This window comes from Anopheles gambiae, chromosome 2 (genome assembly GCF_943734735.2).
Source record: "Anopheles gambiae chromosome 2, idAnoGambNW_F1_1, whole genome shotgun sequence".
Classification (NCBI taxonomy): Eukaryota; Metazoa; Arthropoda; class Insecta; order Diptera; family Culicidae; genus Anopheles; species Anopheles gambiae.
Window position 1 is genome coordinate 65,057,808 of NC_064601.1, and position 18,184 is coordinate 65,075,991.

Here is an 18,184-nt window from a genome sequence, read left to right on the forward strand (position 1 = left end):
GCTGTTTGCCATGGAGTTTGGCTGGTTCGTTTACTGAAGGAGCTTTCCATGGAACCGGAGGGTCCGGTGGTCTACTACGAAGACAACCAGTCGACGATAAGGGTTGTCGAGGAGGAGCGAGATACAGCGCGCTTGAAGCATGTCGATGTTCGACATCGATTCATCCGTGAAGAGATTCAGCGGGGGCGTGTTGCTGTTCGTTATGTCCCGACCGGTGAACAAGTTGCAGACATGATGACCAAGGGCTTGTCATCCGGTGTGTTCCAGAAGCATCGAGCCAAACTGGGGTTGGCACCTTCCGGATATTGAGCGGGGGTGTTAGGATTGACAATATCCTACACTTCGATCCTTTAACCCGACTCCATAAACCTGCAACCAACCGGACTTCAAACTGACAGAAGTGTGTGTCCGCGCTTTTCGTAGCGTCACGTTCTGTCTCTTTCTAACCTTTTCTTTTGTATTCTGCATTCGACTCATTAACCTAACTACGTGAAGTGTGAAATAAAAAGCTTGAACTAATATTCTAATTCTTTTCCATCAATCTTATTAAAGCCGCCCGCCGGTTAATCCGCCTCCGGATAATCGACGTTCTACTGTACTTAGAAAAATATTTGATTTTTGGTTAGAAAAACTGAGTTTTAGTGTGCTCAATTATAAACCGATATTCGATCGAAAATCGATAGAACTACATATGGTCACTCTGAAAAACTTGCTTAACTAGCTTTTGGTTAGGTTATGCCTGTGGGTTCACTACTGCATATTTCAATTCAGCCGTTAAGTGCTTTTGTGTTGTATTGTGCGTTAATAAAATCAAAACAATAGCATCAAAAACCTATCAGATAAAATATATCTTATTTTGTGGACGATACAGGGTTTTACAATTGATTGTAGACTTCCTGCTCATTTTTTTTTAAATTGTCGCTATTGATTTCTTACCAGCAGCATATAATTTGGGTTGAGCGCTATAGATTTTTGAAAAGGTGCAATTGATTTCAACAGGCCATTTTCTGACAGCTTTACCAGAGGCGCGTTTAGAACCCCTACAGTGAAAGATCGATATGCTGTAGAATCGGTTACTGTTTTTAAATGCCGTCTGTAATTAGTGTAAAGCAATAAATTTGCTATGAAAATCGATTATTTACTTAAATACTGATTTTACAAATACATAACGCAAGTTGTAGCAACATTAAAAAAATAATATCATATAAAATAAAAATATCCACCGGTGTTTTTCAAATTTGAAGATATGGAACTAGGCACATAACCGCAGATCACGAAAACGGAATCGCGCAATCCGCCCCACGATCACCAAAACACACAAAATAGAAACAAACGTGTTGCAAACAGTTCGCAACTATAAATTTGATCATATTGATACAACAGTGCCTCGTCGTGTACCAATAGGTATGTATTTCACAACAAAGTGGATGTGCAACATACTCATGTTAACGGTTTTAGGTGCGTCAACAGTATTTATCTTCCGGACGGGATTTGATAGCAGTTGTAGCAGCGGTCTGTTGTAGGTAGTTCTAGTTCAACTCTATCGTTGTCCCAATTTTAAATCATGCAAACACATGTAATGCACGTATTTGTTTATATTGTTTCAGCAAACATGGATGCATCAGTTGCCGCACCTCGACGCCGAAACAAGACTACTTCTAATGAAGACAGGAACCGGGTGATAGTAGCGTTTGAAAACGGAACATCCGGAAAAGATATCGCCACAATGTTGAACATGAATCGTGGAACTGTTTATAGTATTATAAAAAAGTTCCAAAACACTTGGGAAGTTGCGGCTGCTAAACGGGGTGGCAATCGTGCAAAACTGTTATCGGAAGAGGCTGCTCAAAGCATTCGTGCTTGGATAGACGAAGACTGCACTGTCACGTTGAAGGCATTGGTAGAAAAGGTATACGAAAGATTTAACGTGCGTGTGAGTACGACGACAGTAGACCTCGCGAACTGTTTACGCAGTTTATTTATGAGCTCAAAGAAAAATTGAGGATGCGCGAAATTCATCGAACATTTATGGTCATGGATAACGTGGCTTTCCATAAGAGTAGCGAGGTGAAGGAAGCAATAGGCTACGACGAAGATAAACCAGTTTATTTGCCTCCCTACTCGCCATTTCTAAACCCGATAGAAAATCTTTTTAGTAAGTGGAAAAATTTAGTAAAAAGAGCCAACGCACAGAATGAGCAGGAATTAATGGAAGCTATCACAAATTGTGCTAACCTTGTCACTTCCCAAGATTGTGAAGAGTACTTTAGGAATATGGGGGCTTACTTGGCTCGTTGTTTGCGAGGTGAAGTAATTGAGGATTGAAAAGCTTCTTTTCTTTTCGATTCTAAGTAGTCTTGATAATTGATTTGAATTATTTTTGTTTTCTTTTATTAGCTTTAAACTGATCTGATCTTGAATTTATGTATGAACAACTGTGATGTAATGAACTGTAATGAAGTGATAGAGATGAACTCCCTAGTCACGTTTAAATTGTTTAATTATTTTATGAATTGATCCTGCCTTTAATTAATACCAAAACCAATAGCTGTTAAGATTCTTTGAACTGATAAGGGAAAAATAAACCCATGGTATCATGCTTTATTGATTATATAGTTCCTTATTATTTTTATATTCCTAATAGTTTTACTGCTATCCAGGAAATAATCTCTTACCGGCTAGAAAATAGAACAACTTTATGTAGATACAACACCTGTTAGTAGAGTGTGCTATACTGTTACTGCCGCCACAACAACGTGGTTGAGTGGAAACTGGCGCACTGAGTAACTACGATGGAAAAGTCTAACGTAAGCCTCTGAACGTAAGGTACAGGATGATTCTCACCAATCTCTGCAAGCGGTGTGTCAAAGTTGAGACTAAAAAATGTATGAATTTACCAAAAAAACCTAATATCAAATTGACACAAGATGACCAAAGTCCGTGAGCAATTTCCTTAGGAGAATCTGTTTAGTTTCGGCGTCGAGGTGCGGCAACTGATGCATCCATGTTTGCTGAAACAATATAAACAAATACGTGCATTACATGTGTTTGCATGATTTAAAATTGGGACAACGATAGAGTTGAACTAGAACTACCTACAACAGACCGCTACTACAACTGCTATCAAATCCCGTCCGGAAGATAAATACTGTTGACGCACCTAAACCCGTTAACATGAGTATGTTGCACATCCACTTTGTTGTGAAATACATACCTATTGGTACAGGACGAGGCACTGTTGTATCAATATGATCAAATTTATAGTTGCGAACTGTTTGCAACACGTTTGTTTCTATTTTGTGTTTGTGTGTTTTGGTGATCATGGGGCGGATTGCGCGATTCCGTTTTCGTGATCTGCGTTTATGTGCCTAGTTCCATATCTTCAAATTTGAAAAACACCGGTGGATATTTTTATTTTATATGATATTATTTTTTTAATGTTGCTACAACTTGCGTTATGTATTTGTAAAATCAGTATTTAAGTAAATAATCGATTTTCATAGCAAATTTATTGCTTTACACTAATTACAGACGGCATTTAAAAACAGTAACCGATTCTACAGCATATCGATCTTTCACTGTAGGGGTTCTAAACGCGCCTCTGGTAAAGCTGTCAGAAAATGGCCTGTTGAAATCAATTGCACCTTTTCAAAAATCTATAGCGCTCAACCCAAATTATATGCTGCTGGTAAGAAATCAATAGCGACAATTTAAAAAAAATGAGCAGGAAGTCTACAATCAATTGTAAAACCCTGTATATATATATATATATATATATATATATGTATATATATATATATATATATATATATATATATATATATATATATTTGTTTTACTACACAAACACGTTAAACTAATGGGCGGATGAAATTAAATAATATCCACAGATTATTATTCAAGTCGATATGTCACACCGAGTGTTATAAACGCGACGCTCTTAGGCTGTCACCGTATAAATACAAGATGCGCAATCTCAGATTGCGCATATATTCGTTTTATCAAAACATAAGTCATTTCGCGTAGCCAACCCTGAGCTATAAACGTCATTTCCGTACATTTTCAGATTGCGCCAAGATTGCGCATAAATTTTCAAGATTATATGTCCGAGATATATAATTTTTTTTGACCGATAAATATATCAAACCGACCCGTTTGACAGATAAATATATGCGCAATCTGAGATTGCGCATCGTTTATTGCTACGGTCATGCAAGGACCTGCTGAAATCAATTGCTCCTAGCCAATAATCCATTGCTCGTAATCAAAAATAGAGGATGCTAGTCAAGAATCTAATGCGACTATTCAAAAAAAGTATGCGGCTAGTCTAAACTCAATTGGAAAACCCTGTATCGTACAGTTGTCACGGTGATGGTCATATTCTGATCCGGCATATTGGGCACTATGGTCTTATCAGGGGTCAAATCTCCAGGATATTACACTTCCAAGATGCCGGAAGGTGGAAACATAGATGAGCACTTGAAAGAGTTATCAACGTTGCGGCTCCGACTGATCGCATTGGGTGAGGAAATGAAGGATCCTTCTTTTGTTGCTTTGATGCTATCTGTAGCATATTACTTTATGTATACACCTTTGGCGTTTACATTGACCTTATGAAATTGTTAATTGGGTTGTCGAACCCCGAGACACACACACGGACGAGACGCACGAAGACACGACTGACAAGATTATTCATGTACCCAAGCGGAAATTTTCGGACGATAACCCACACCCTCTCACAGTTTGACAAGCGGTATATAGATGTATGTGTGTTTCTTTCGCGCCTTTTCACTCTTGACACCAAGGAAGCGTTGAACCATTTCGGCTGTCATTACATTTGTGGGTTGCGTTTGATCAGTTGTGTTCGCTTGTATTAACACCAAAAGCTAAAACCAAATTATTTTCAAAATGTCGAATATGAAACGTGCTATTAAGACAGGAAATATGTATCATCGGGCGAATAAATATTCGATATTGAGTCCATCACGCCAAGACCAGCAGGAGGCAAGCTCAAGTCGACACAGTAAGTGGTGTATGCCTATAAAAAAAGTTTAATAAATTACCAGCAATTCCTAAGTGATAATGTTTATTGAAACTTGCAGACGTAGAGGAATTTAGTGCCGCATATGAATGGCAAAATGAATACAGGGTTTTCGAGGATTATATAGACATGTTCAGCGAGTTGTTGATTCGTTCGGGCATATAATTGACACTTTCAGCGAGATATTGAATTGTTCGTAAGCAGGCGTTGACAAGTTCAGCAATTCTGTAGTGTTGTCATTTGTTTTGTTTACACACTGTGCCGCAGGGTTCAATTTTTCATTCTGAAAAGTCCTAAAAGTAGCTAATAATCATTCTCCAAGCTGTTTAATTCATGAATTAGTTAAAACAAACATATTTTTACGAAAACCGTTTGTTTACCTTCTGATGAGAATGATCCAAGCTGCAGTCCAAGGGGTACGAAAGTGACAGCTCTATAGTATCGCCGAACTTGTCAACGCCTGCTTCCGAACAATTCAATATCTCGCTGAAAGTGTCAATTATATGCCCGAACGAATCAACAACTCGCTGAACACGTCAATAATATCATTGAAAACCCTGTATGATGATGCAATGGAGGATGGCCATCAGGATACCGTGCAGCACGATGAAGGGGATTCTGTGCAGGATGGCGATGCAAACTTCACGGATGATAGCGATGTCGAAGCTGGTAGTGCGTTAAATATTGATAATATGTCTATAGAGGATGGGATACGATATTGGGCACTATCGAATAATCAAACCCATCAGTCGATAAATATGGTGCTGCGTCTGTTCAAAAAAACAGGCGTGAAAGTACCGGCATCTGCTAAAACGCTGCTTAAAACTAAACGAAATCCATCATCGGAGATAAAGGATATCGATGGTGGACAATTTTGGTATCGAGGATTCAGAAGTTGCCTATTAAATTACTTCCGGTAAGTAGATACACACCATTTTTTTACTTGATCGAATTACAGCTCATCATTATCTCCTTTTATTTGCAGATCAGTAAAGGTACCTCCTAATTGTATTACTTTAACATTGTCGATTGATGGATTGCCTCTACATAATAGCAGTAATATGCAATTTTGGCCGATATTGTTCAAAATCGAAGAACTCCCACAAGCTCCAGTTATGGCAGCTGCAATTTTTTGTGGATTTCAGAAACCAAACAATATAGAAGAATTTCTTCGACCAGCCGTTGATGAGCTAAACCTCCTAATGGCGAATGGTATCATCATTCACGGAAAGAAAGTTGTTGTGAAAATGCGTGCTATTGTTGCAGATACTCCTGCCAGAGCTTTTATTAAAGGTATTGAAAACATGTTAAAAATTATTTAGTGTTCATAGGGTTTTATAAACAGACACATCTGATAATGAACAACATTATATATTTTTGCAGGTGTAAAAGGGCATACCGGCTATAACGCCTGTTTAAAATGCACCGTTGAAGGGAATCATAGCGAGGCTGGACACACCATCGTTTATGCAAATGATTCAAATGCAAGAAAACGAACAAATGAAAAATTCCGTAAATATGAATATCCAGGACATCAAATAACAACAACACCCCTATGTCAATTGAATAACTTTGACATAGTGCAGCATGTAACCATTTCAGATCTGTTGCACTTGTTTCATCTAGGGATAATGAAGAGATTAATTATAGGATGGCGTGATGGAAAGCTAGGTAAGAGAGCATGGTCCCAAGAGCAATGCCAAAAGATATCCGCTGCTTTATTAAAGATTAATCTTCCTTCGGAAATGCATCGCAAATTACGTTCCATAAAATATGCGAATTTTTGGAAAGGAGTAGAGTTTGGATATTTTTTAAACTACGCGGGACTTGTTGTGTTGAAGCCACATTTGCCAAATGAGTTGTATAACCATTTTATGTTGCTATTTTGTGCAGTAACATTGCTTTCGTCAAATGTCTACAAGACGAAGTGGAAGGTGGCTGGGCAACTGCTAGACAAATTTTTAAAAGATTTTGAAACTTTGTATGGTGAACGTTATATTAGCAGCAATGTTCACAACCTACGTCATGTTCTTGAAGAAGTAGAGCATTTTGAATCGTTGTGGTCTATATCCACGTATGTATTCGAAAATTATTTACAGTTTTTGAAGCGCTTGCTGCGAAGCGGGTGGAAAAATTTAGAGCAGGCCATAAATCGACTGTACGAAATGGATGAAATGAACATGCAGCATGCATCAAATCAATCCAATAGCAATTATCCAACTGTAAAGCAGCGCGGTAATGTTTCAACACTTAACATTAATTCTAATTTTCTACTACAGAATAACACCCGAAATGGCTGGTTCTTGACAAAGAACGATCACATAGTGAAGTTCCAAAGTGCCACAAAAGAATATTTAAATGGTAGCGAGAGAATTCGTATTACTGGTAAAAAGATAAATGTGAAAGGCTTAGTTTTCAACGAACCATTTGAGTCAAGCGAAATTTTTGTTTTCAAAGGATGCGTTAATACGTTATCTGAAACATGTGAAGACTTCGGGTTAAATGATATTAAATGCAAATTTGTAGCATTGCCCACATCGCGAAAAGAGGAATTAATTTTTGTTCCTGTAATACATACGCTTGTTGAATAAAATAAAAACATAACAAATAAAGTGAAACCTCTCTTTTTTTTAATTTTAATTTACGTCTTAAATTATTATATAACGTATTACATATGAAAATAAAGGTAAGTTTTCGTTTTATCCGCAGTTCTTATATAGTTATAAATTCACTATGATTTTTTAATAATTATAACCAAACATTTTTAGTCAATTTGGATGACGTACAACGTATTTAAAATACTAATACATAACGTAAAAATAAAATCATCCATAATTATTACTATTACGTTTTGCGGTATGGCTTGAAGTTCGCTTCGTATTGTCAATATGTATACGTTCAGCAGCATGTCTTAATTTTTTTTGTAAGTATAAAGCAACATAATTAATAGCCGGTGTTAATGAATTTTGTGCTCCCTATTTCTACAAATAATTGTAGAATATTCTTATAATTACGTAAACCTGTTTTAGTTACATCACATGTTTTGCTTATACCGGACCAATTCATTTGCGCAAAGAATGTTTTTGTAAATAATAAATCTATCGCATCGTGTAAACGATTATCCACATCATTGCGTGTGATTTGCAGTTGCATCCATCTAACTACCTTTCGCTTGAAATCTGAATCATTATTTAGTTTAACATCGAAGGTTTTCAATTCTTCTTCAGAATTAATCTGATTCACTTCAAATTCCGTCCTGGGAAGTAAACCTTCGCGAGGACGAGTCATCGTAATCAGTTCTTCTGATATGAATCTAGAACGTGCTGTATTCTTTAAAACGATATCCATTTTGGTGTCAATTTGGTCCATGCGGTTATTGATCACCCTGAAATTTTCTTTGACTTCATCGTTTTTTTCATTAATCTGAGCAGTTAATGAGACACAAAACTCGTCAAACATTACGCGTAAGTCCTCAAGTTCCTTGTACGCAAGAGGAGTAGAAATTTTTCTTTTTTTCTGTGCTGAAAATAGAAACAAAAAAAAGTAACACACACACACAACCATCATTTAAAACTTTCACACACACACACACACACACACACACACACACACACGCACACACACACACACACACACACACACACACACACACACACACACACACACACACACACACACACACACACACACACACACACACACACACACACACACACACACACACACACACACACACACACACACACACACACACACACACACACACACACACACACACACACACACACACACACACACACACACACACACACACACACACACACACACACACACACACACACACACACACACACACACACACACACACACACACACACACACACACACACACACACACACACACACACACACACACACACACACACACACACACACACACACACACACACACACACACACACACACACACACACACACACACACACACACACACACACACACACACACACACACACACACACACACACACACACACACACACACACACACACACACACATACACACACACACACACACACACACACACACACACACACACACACACACACACACACACACACACACACACACACACACACACACACACACACACACACACACACACACACACACACACACACACACACTACTTTGGACCAATATTGCCATGACCTGAAACCGTTGTGCACGGTTTAAGCGATAGCGATCCGTCTTGACATGCGGTCAGTTTCAAATAAAAAGGAATGCGCAGCTCGCGCTGCGCATGATTTAGCGTCCAAGCTCCAAATAAACACATCGTGTTTATTTAATATTTTGAAAGAACATAACATGGCGATCCTGCCAGGAGCAACAGCAACATATTGGGAAAACGCTAAATATGGCATACGTATAACATTGCCATACGTGCAGAAGTGATATTTCTTGCATTGTGACATCAAAAGAGCAGCAGTAGCAAAGTGCGGTGTAATGTGTCCATATAAAAATGCGTCACATGATTGAACCAGAGCAATAGTGTTTGGCGTAAAAAAAAAAAAAAAAAAAAAAAAAAAAAAAAAAAAAAAAAAAAAAAAAAAATCGAAATAACTGTTACTGTCATCGCCTCACTGAGTTCATCGCCTACTGAGTGTAAAAAAAAAAAAAAAGTTAACGTGTGTAGAGCAGCCGTTCCGGCCCTCTTGTGACACCAGTTCGCTGTATTAGTGTGCATGTAAAAAAAAAAAAAAAAGAAGTTTTGGTGACAAAACAAACAACGCCCCTCATCGTGGATCATCGTGTTCGTTGTCTATTGTGTGTGTGTGTCAGGCAGAAATTTTGGACGACAATACGAGGAACACCCTCACCGTCGGATCATCGAGTTCGTCGCTTTTGTGTGCAACAGGCAAAAATTTTGGTGACAATCGTGTCTTTGTTTATTGTACGTGCCAGGCAGAGGTTTTGGGTAACAATACAAGTTACACCCTTACCGAGGATCATCGAGTTCGTCGCTTTTGTGTGCATCAGGCTAGAGTTGTGGTGACAAAACAAACAACGCCCCTCATCGTGGATCATCGTGTTCGTTGTCTATTGTGTGTGTGTGTCAGGCAGAAATTTTGGACGACAATACGAGGAACACCCTCACCGTCGGATCATCGAGTTCGTCGCTTTTGTGTGCAACAGGCAAAAATTTTGGTGACAATCGTGTCTTTGTTTATTGTACGTGCCAGGCAGAAATTTTGGGCGACAATACAATCAACACCGTGGATCATCGAGTTCATCGCTTTTGTGTGCAGCAGGCTAAAACTTTGGTGACAAGACAAACAACTCCCGCAACGTCGATCATTAAATCATCACTTTAGTGTGTGTACAGTTACGTGAAAATTCCTAAGCGAGCAGCCTATCTCGCCTTTGTCTACCGACAACCTAATGAAGAAAGCAACCCGCAGCGCTGTGGATGAGCGGAAAAGTGCGATCAGAAACAAAACAACAAAACCGAAGGTGAGTACAGAATTGGTGGCGGCTGTGGGTTCGGTAGTGTTCAGACAAAACACTTGCAACAAGCAGACAAACAAAAACGCGACAATGACGACAAAACTTGACTTGAATTTAGGATTAAAACTAATTAAACCATATGATGGTAATTCAAAAGACCTTGCGAATTATATAGAAAGTGTTGAGTTGTTTCGAGAATATTCAGAAGGTGTAGATGAGCATCACTTTTTAAAATTTTTGAGAACCACACTGACAGGCGTAGCACATGGAGTTATCACTCCTGCTAATACAATTGAGGAGGCGCTTAAACTCCTAAAAGAAAAATTCGCTGTAAAAATGACACCTTTGGCGGTGGAACACGAGATGGGAACCAAGAGGCAAGGAAAGCGTGACATTTCCGAGTATGGGTCAGAAATTGAAGCTTTGTCTGCAAAACTAGCAGCGGCCCATGTTTCAGCTGGAAATTTTGTTTCGGAAGGTTCTGCGAAAAATATAGTGGAAACAACAGCTATACGTGCGTTTATAGGGGGACTATCCAATCCAACAACAAAATTTTTTCTGAAAGCAAGAAATCCTCCCACACTAAGCAAGGCGATTTCTGATGCTTTGGAATGTTCCTCTGAATTTGAAAACAATGATGGAAACCATGATGCATTGTGGAACCATCGACAAAACTGGTACAATCGACCACCCATGCGAGCCCGAGGTGGTTATCGCCGACCATCTGGTTTTCGATACTTAAGAGGAAATCAAAGGGGAAACAATAATGCATTTCGTGGAAGTTCATCATTTTTGCCAAATAGGTCAAATCCAAACAACACACATCAACACGAAAACTTTTCAGCCAATGATGCACCAACGCAGGAAGAGGAAGACGTAAATTTGTTGGATTTATTTCGTTGATTTTGATATAATCAAAACCGTTAAAATTTTTGGTCACCTTTTTTCAAAAAAAATCCAATTTATTGTCGATAGCGGAGCATCTTGTTGCATTATTGCACAACGATGTATTCCCAACCATGTATATATTAATCCTCATAATAAGTTTATGGTCAGAGGCCTTAATGGCAATACTCAAACTATGGGATATATCGACACGACAATAACTATTGATAATAATAAATATCCTATTCGTTTTCATGTACTAAATAATTTACCGTCAGATATTAATGGGTTAATTGGTACCAATTTCTTAAAACAATTTAATGCTATTTTTGATTTTTCTAAAATGAAAATTTCTTTTACCCCACCTAAATATTATAATAATTTTCATATACCTGCAAGAACTGAATTACTTACATATGTTGATACAGATACAACTGAAATGTCTGTAATAATGAGTGAACAATTATCGCCACATGTTTTTGTTGCCAACAGTTTAGCAACACCAATAAATGGGAAACTTCCTGTTAAGTTAGTTAATTTTTCAAACAAACCAACTTCCATTAAAAATTTTAAACCAATAATTCAACCTGCTGAAGCTTATAATATAATTGAATTTAAAAGAAACGATGAAAATACTGACAGGGCCAAACAACTTCTTAAAGAATTAAATTTAGCACATTTAACAGATGATGAAAGAAAAATGATTTCAAAATTGTGTTTAAAATTTAACGATATTTTTTGTCTCAATAATGACGTTCTTAAACCTTCAAGCTGTCTTCAAGCTAATATTAAAGCAAAAACTAATGTAACACCAAGCTATTCAAAGCAATATCGGTTGCCATATTTTCAGAAAAGTGAAACAGAAAAACAGATTAATAAAATGCTGAATGAGAACATAATTGAACCCGCTCAATCCGACTGGAATAGCCCTATTTTATTGGTACCTAAAAAATCATCAAATGATACGAAAAAATGGCGGCTAGTAGTAGATTATCGGAAAGTAAATTCAGTTATACAAGATGATAAATTTCCACTTCCTAATATAGAGGAAGTAATTGATTCATTGGCTGGTGCCAAATATTTCTCGCACCTTGATTTGTCACAAGGATACTACCAAGTTCAACTTAATAAAGAGGACCGGCCAATAACAGCATTTACCACAGCAACGGGCCAATATCAGATGACAAGATTACCTATGGGTCTTAAAATCAGCCCATCAACTTTTTCGAGGCTTATGACAATTGCTTTGTCAGGACTAAATCAAGAAAAATGTTTGGTTTATCTTGATGACATTATTGTTTTCGGGAAAAACTTACAGGAGCATAATACAAATCTTATTGCTACCTTTACTAGATTACAAAAAGTCAATTTAAAATTAAATCCTGAAAAATGTCATTTTCTAAAAAAAGAATTGGTTTATCTTGGACATTACATTTCTAATGAAGGGATAAAACCTGATCCAGCAAAAATTGAATGTATTAAGAATTGGCCTGTACCAACCAGCGCAGATCAAGTTAAACGATTCATTGCGTTTGCCAATTACTATAGGAAGCACATACAAAATTTTGCTAGCATTTGTATGCCGCTTAATATGCTCACAAGAAAAAATGTTCCTTTCAAATGGACTCCAGAATGTAATCAATCATTTGAAACACTTAAACAAAAATTTATAAATCCACCACTTTTAGACTTTCCGGATTTCAGCGAAAATAATAAATTCATATTACATACGGATGCATCGGGAACAGCCATCGGTGCAGTCTTACAAAATAAAAATGGGAAACCCATAGCTTATGCAAGCAGAGCTTTGAACAAAGCCGAATTAAACTATGGTACAATAGAAAAGGAATTGCTAGCAGTAGTGTGGGCTACAAAACATTTTCGTCCCTATTTGTTTGGAAAAACATTCGAAATTTTCACTGATCATAGACCGCTGGTCTACTTATTTACAATGACTGACCCATCAAGCAGACTCACTAAATTCCGCCTTGCATTAGAGGAGTTCGATTTCGTGATCCAGTATACAAAAGGAACTGATAATGTGGTGGCAGATGCACTTTCTCGAATGTCGAGTGACGATCTCAAAACACTCAATCATGACGTAGTACTAACAACAACAAGGTCTATGATTTCTAAACAAAATGACGCTTCTTCAGACAAGAACATTCCGAACAATCCACAGCCTTCATCAAAAACTGTATTCGTAGAGCTCGTAGTTTGCCCTGAGATAAAAAATGTTGTAGCAACAAACGAAAAAATCAAAATTCCCGATACACAAAGCATAATTCATCTACGGAGAATATTGCTCGATATTTTGAAAATAAAAAAAGAAATAGGGAAAGAGGTGATACTGGTAATAAGGAAATATGATGAGAAGATCAAAAAACTTCTTGAAAACATCAAAATGATAAATATAAAAAACCTTCCAAAAATAGTAGTAATGCAAAGGGATATAAAAATAATCAAAGATTGTGAAAAAGAATTAAAATTGCTCATTATGAACGATCATCATATTCTGCCTACAGCAGGACATGCAGGAGTAAATAGAATGTTGAAAACCATTAAACAACGATATACATGGAAGGGCATAGATACAGATGTACGGAACATGGTTAAAAAATGTAAAGAGTGTCAGGTGAACAAAAAGATAAGTGAACCAAAAATACCATTAACAATAACGTCTACTGCTAGCGAGCCCATGGAAAAAATATATTTAGATTTGGTAGGACCACTTGTGAAAGTAGAAGGTTGTGAATATATTTTGACAACACAATGCGATCTTACTAAATTCATCACAGCAACACCTATTACAGACAAAAGAACGGAAACGGTAGCAAAGGCATTCGTAGAAAAAGTTATTCTCAAATATGGGATACCAAAAATCATTTGCACGGATAGAGGAGCAGAGTTTATGTCAAAACTATTCATCGAACTTTGCAAACAACTTAATATTGAAAAACTAAATTCCACGGCATATCACCATGAAAGCATAGGAGCCTTGGAAAATTCACATAAAATGTTAGGGAATTTCCTAAGAATCCATTGCAAAGACAACCCACTAGCTTGGAAGGATTGGATTCAATTCTATGAGTTTTCGTACAACAACATTGTACATACAGTAACAGGTTATTCCCCTTTCTTTTTATTATATGGCCGACTGCCTAATATTCCTTCGAATTGCTTAGAAAACCCTAAAAAGGAAATGCATTACGATTTAGACAACTATATAAAAACCTTACAAGCTAAATTGGTAATTTCACATCGAGAAGTCAGAGAAAAGCTCATAAATAACAAACATAAGGTAAAATTAAAGTATGACCAAACAAGTAAAATCAAGATTTTTGAGCCAGGAGATCAATGTTTGTTGAGAAATGAAACGGCTAGTAAGTTAGAGCAACCATTTTTAGGACCTTATACTATTATTAAAGAAACCGGTCCAAATGTTGAACTAAAGATAGGTGATAGAACAGAAATCGTCCATAAAAATAGGATTAAGAAATATTGTATGTAAAAAAAAAAAAAAAAAAAAAAAAAAAAATTTTTGGTTGGGCGTGTTATGGCATTATGACCAATATTGCCATGACCTGAAACCGTTGTGCACGGTTTAAGCGATAGCGATCCGTCTTGACATGCGGTCAGTTTCAAATAAAAAGGAATGCGCAGCTCGCGCTGCGCATGATTTAGCGTCCAAGCTCCAAATAAACACATCGTGTTTATTTAATATTTTGAAAGAACATAACAGTAGAATTCGTTGAAGATTTTATGTCGTTTGTTTTATCCATCCCAAAACTCGTCCAGCAGCGAGGTTTTTGATCAATATGCTTAAATTAAATGAATCATCAATCATATAATGCAAAATTTATAACCAACTACACAGGAAATATTTCCACACGCAGATCTGTGACAGCAAAAACATTTCCTGAGAAAATCTGCGTTCAACCAAGCTATTATTCTATGTATCTTTATCACTTGACCCTGATATCATAAAACCTAACTTAAAATAACAAAACTTATCCTCATCATTTAGCTCACTTGCTAGGACGACGGATCAAAATCGACGGTAAGTAAAATTGACACTATATAAACCTAACATTACATCTTGATTCTGCCGGCCTATCTTTCCAGACAACGAACACCAAGTAAATAAAACCGTGTGCGCAGAACTGTGGAGAACAGATTGTCATAATGTCTCAACCCACACACTACAATACCACCAACGATGTATATACGTAAAATGAAGAGGGGAGGGGGCGGATGGAGAAGAGTGTGTGCGAGCAAAAGACAAAGCTGCGCACAGCACAAGCACCTGAAGCGTTTTTTTGCATTCTCTCTCTTTTTTATGCCGCTTCATTTTTAGCTGTAACGCTTCGTTTGAAGTTTTGCGCCGCAGTTGAGGTTATGTGCCGAAATTGAGGTTATGTGCCGAAAAAAGTCTGAATCTCGTACACTGTTTCGTTTGTCAAATCGTGCACGAAATGTTTGTCGAAAAAACAGCCGAAAAGTGACATTTTCACTTGCTTGGGAACAGCCGAAAAGTGACATTTTCACTTGCTTGGGTACGACCAAGGTGTTATAAATGACAAGGTGAAGTTGTTCAGAGCAAAATGACATTTCTCGACTTGACATTTCTCTTCCGGGGGCTCCGGTATAAAAATCGGGGAGGGCTGGTGCGGGGTAAAGAAATTTGTATGCAGAAAGTGACAGATGTCCCCCACAATGTCGCCCAGCAAAAGCGATAAAAATCAACCTTCTAAATACATTATCCTTGTGTACGACGACCGACAGCAGCGGACACGCTACTACAATCTGGCGACGAGGATTTTGGAAATTAACGCAGAAAACAAGGAAAAAAGATGAGGAATATATAATGTTCTCCTAAAGTGAATAAAGTTAAGAGTTTTATACGTGAAAAAGTGTATAATGAAGCTGTAATCGTAATGGACAAGTTTGGAACAATAAGCGGGAAAAAAGTGTGGTTATGTGAAGCGTCGCTTTTGCTAACACACAAAATGTCATCGAACCCATCGTGGAAAGGTTAGAATAATATGGATTATTCTATTGTGAAAAGTTAAAATGAGCAGCATCATTAGGTAAAGCGTCATTCTTACCAACATGAAGTGGCGAAAACTAATAGTTTTCCAGGAAATGTGCGAGAATTGAATTAGAATTCTCCAGGGTTGCTCAAAGGAGGTTGGCGGAAATCAATGGATTTCTCCAGAAGTAGTGCGAGAATTGTTTCAGAATTCTCCATATTTGTGCAAAGGAGGTTGGCGGAAATCATTGGATTTCTCCAGGACTAGAGCGAGAATCGTAAGAGAATTCACCATGGTTTGAAAACGGAAGTTGGCGGAAATCAATGGATTTCTCCAGAAAAAATGCGTGAATTGTAAGAGAATTCTCCATGTTTATTACAGGCGCAAAGAGCTGAAAAAAACAATGGATATTCCCAGTGTTAGAAATCGATAGTAAATTTCTCCATGCTACGGTAATTTCAGGAATGTTCGGGAAGTTTTCTCAGGAAATACAGAGACGATGGATAGAATCTTAGGAGTATGTGGGTTTTGAATTATTAGAGTTGGTAGCACTCGAGAAGAGGAAAGATATTTGTGGTTGCAGATTGATTTAACAGTTGATGTTAAGACTGACCTGGACACCAGTAATTAAGTTTCTGGTTGATGAACACAAGATTTATTTAGTTTTGTGTTTTATTCGTTTTAGTTCTTGTATATGCAAGAAATGCAACCAGTACCAATGTTCCTGTGCGATAAAATCGAAACTGCTAAACTCGTAACAGAATGGAAAATTTGGAAGGAAGCGTTGGAATGCTACTTTGCAGCGTACAACGTAACGGACCAAACGGAGAAAAAAGCAAAACTACTACATCTCGGAGGACCGGCACTACAGCGAGTGTTTAAAAATTTAAAAGACCATGATCATGTGTTTTTGGTTATGTTGGAACCGCGCTGGTATGACCAGGCAGTTGAAAAGTTGGACGAGTTTTTCGGACCGCAGTATCAAGCTACAACGGAGAGACGCAACCTGCAAATGATGAAACAAAAACCAGGTGAACGTTTTGCGGAATATTTGATTCGTTTAAAACAACAGGCATCTCAGTGTGGATTTGACAAGTACAGCATAGAAGTAGCCTCAACACTAGTGATGTGCTGTATGGAGCGCACCCACGACTCCGATCCGACTCCGACTATTGTTAGTTCGATTCCGACTCCGGCAAAATGGAACCACTAGATCCGCCCAGAGTCGGAGTCGTTCGGAGTCGTCCGGGGTCGACCGGAGTCGTGCGGAGTCGCCGACTCCGAACGACTCCGAACGACTCCGGATGACTCCGACTCTGGGCGACTCCGGGCGACTCCGTACGGCTCTGGACGATTCCGAACGACTCCGGATATTGCAGCGCGGACCTATCTTCCGGAGTCGATTCCGAATTTATCGGAGTCGGATCGGAGTCGACTCCGGATTTTTGCCAACTTTACCCATCACTACTCAACACTGCGGTACATTCAACTTAACAGATGCAGTAGTTGAAGGATGTTCTTCCAATGAAGTCCGACGGAAAATTTTGCAGAAAAATTTGGAGTTTTCGCAAATCGAAGACATGGGAGTTGCGCAAGAGAGCATAGAGAATCAAATAGCTGAAATGGCAGCTGGACCATCATCTGAAAAAGTGTTTAAAATCGAACACGGCGGAAGAAAAGGAAATCCCAGAGCGGAATACAAAGGATCCAGACAAG

General features: G+C 38.0%; 1 protein-coding gene and 1 long non-coding RNA gene across 2 annotated transcripts; both read left to right on the forward strand.

Annotated features, from left to right (window-relative positions):
• The first annotated feature begins 1,317 nt into the window (after positions 1–1,317).
• LOC133391608 (uncharacterized) lies at positions 1,318–2,278 on the forward strand. The gene is made up of 3 exons (XR_009765100.1): positions 1,318–1,404; positions 1,459–1,519; positions 1,608–2,278. It is a non-coding gene; the product is annotated as an uncharacterized LOC133391608 (long non-coding RNA).
• Positions 2,279–4,774: 2,496 nt separating this feature from the next.
• Positions 4,775–7,659, forward strand: LOC133391722 (uncharacterized). Its single transcript, XM_061647651.1, has 4 exons — positions 4,775–5,023; positions 5,103–5,957; positions 6,027–6,334; positions 6,425–7,659. The coding sequence occupies exons 2-4, from the start codon at positions 5,545–5,547 to the stop codon at positions 7,630–7,632; spliced, it is 1,929 nt and encodes a 642-aa protein (XP_061503635.1). The 5' UTR covers positions 4,775–5,023; positions 5,103–5,544; the 3' UTR covers positions 7,633–7,659.
• The last annotated feature ends 10,525 nt before the right edge of the window (positions 7,660–18,184 follow it).

What these genes read in the sequence shown, in the direction of transcription:
- LOC133391722 (XM_061647651.1), top strand. Translation starts at nt 5,545, where the DNA reads ATGCCCGAACGAATCAACAACTCGCTGAACACGTCAATAATATCATTG. An exon ending in TGCCTATTAAATTACTTCCG is followed by an intron (nt 5,958 to 6,026) that starts GTAAGTAGATAC and finishes TTTTATTTGCAG; the next exon opens with ATCAGTAAAGGTACCTCCTA. An exon ending in TGCCAGAGCTTTTATTAAAG is followed by an intron (nt 6,335 to 6,424) that starts GTATTGAAAACA and finishes ATATTTTTGCAG; the next exon opens with GTGTAAAAGGGCATACCGGC.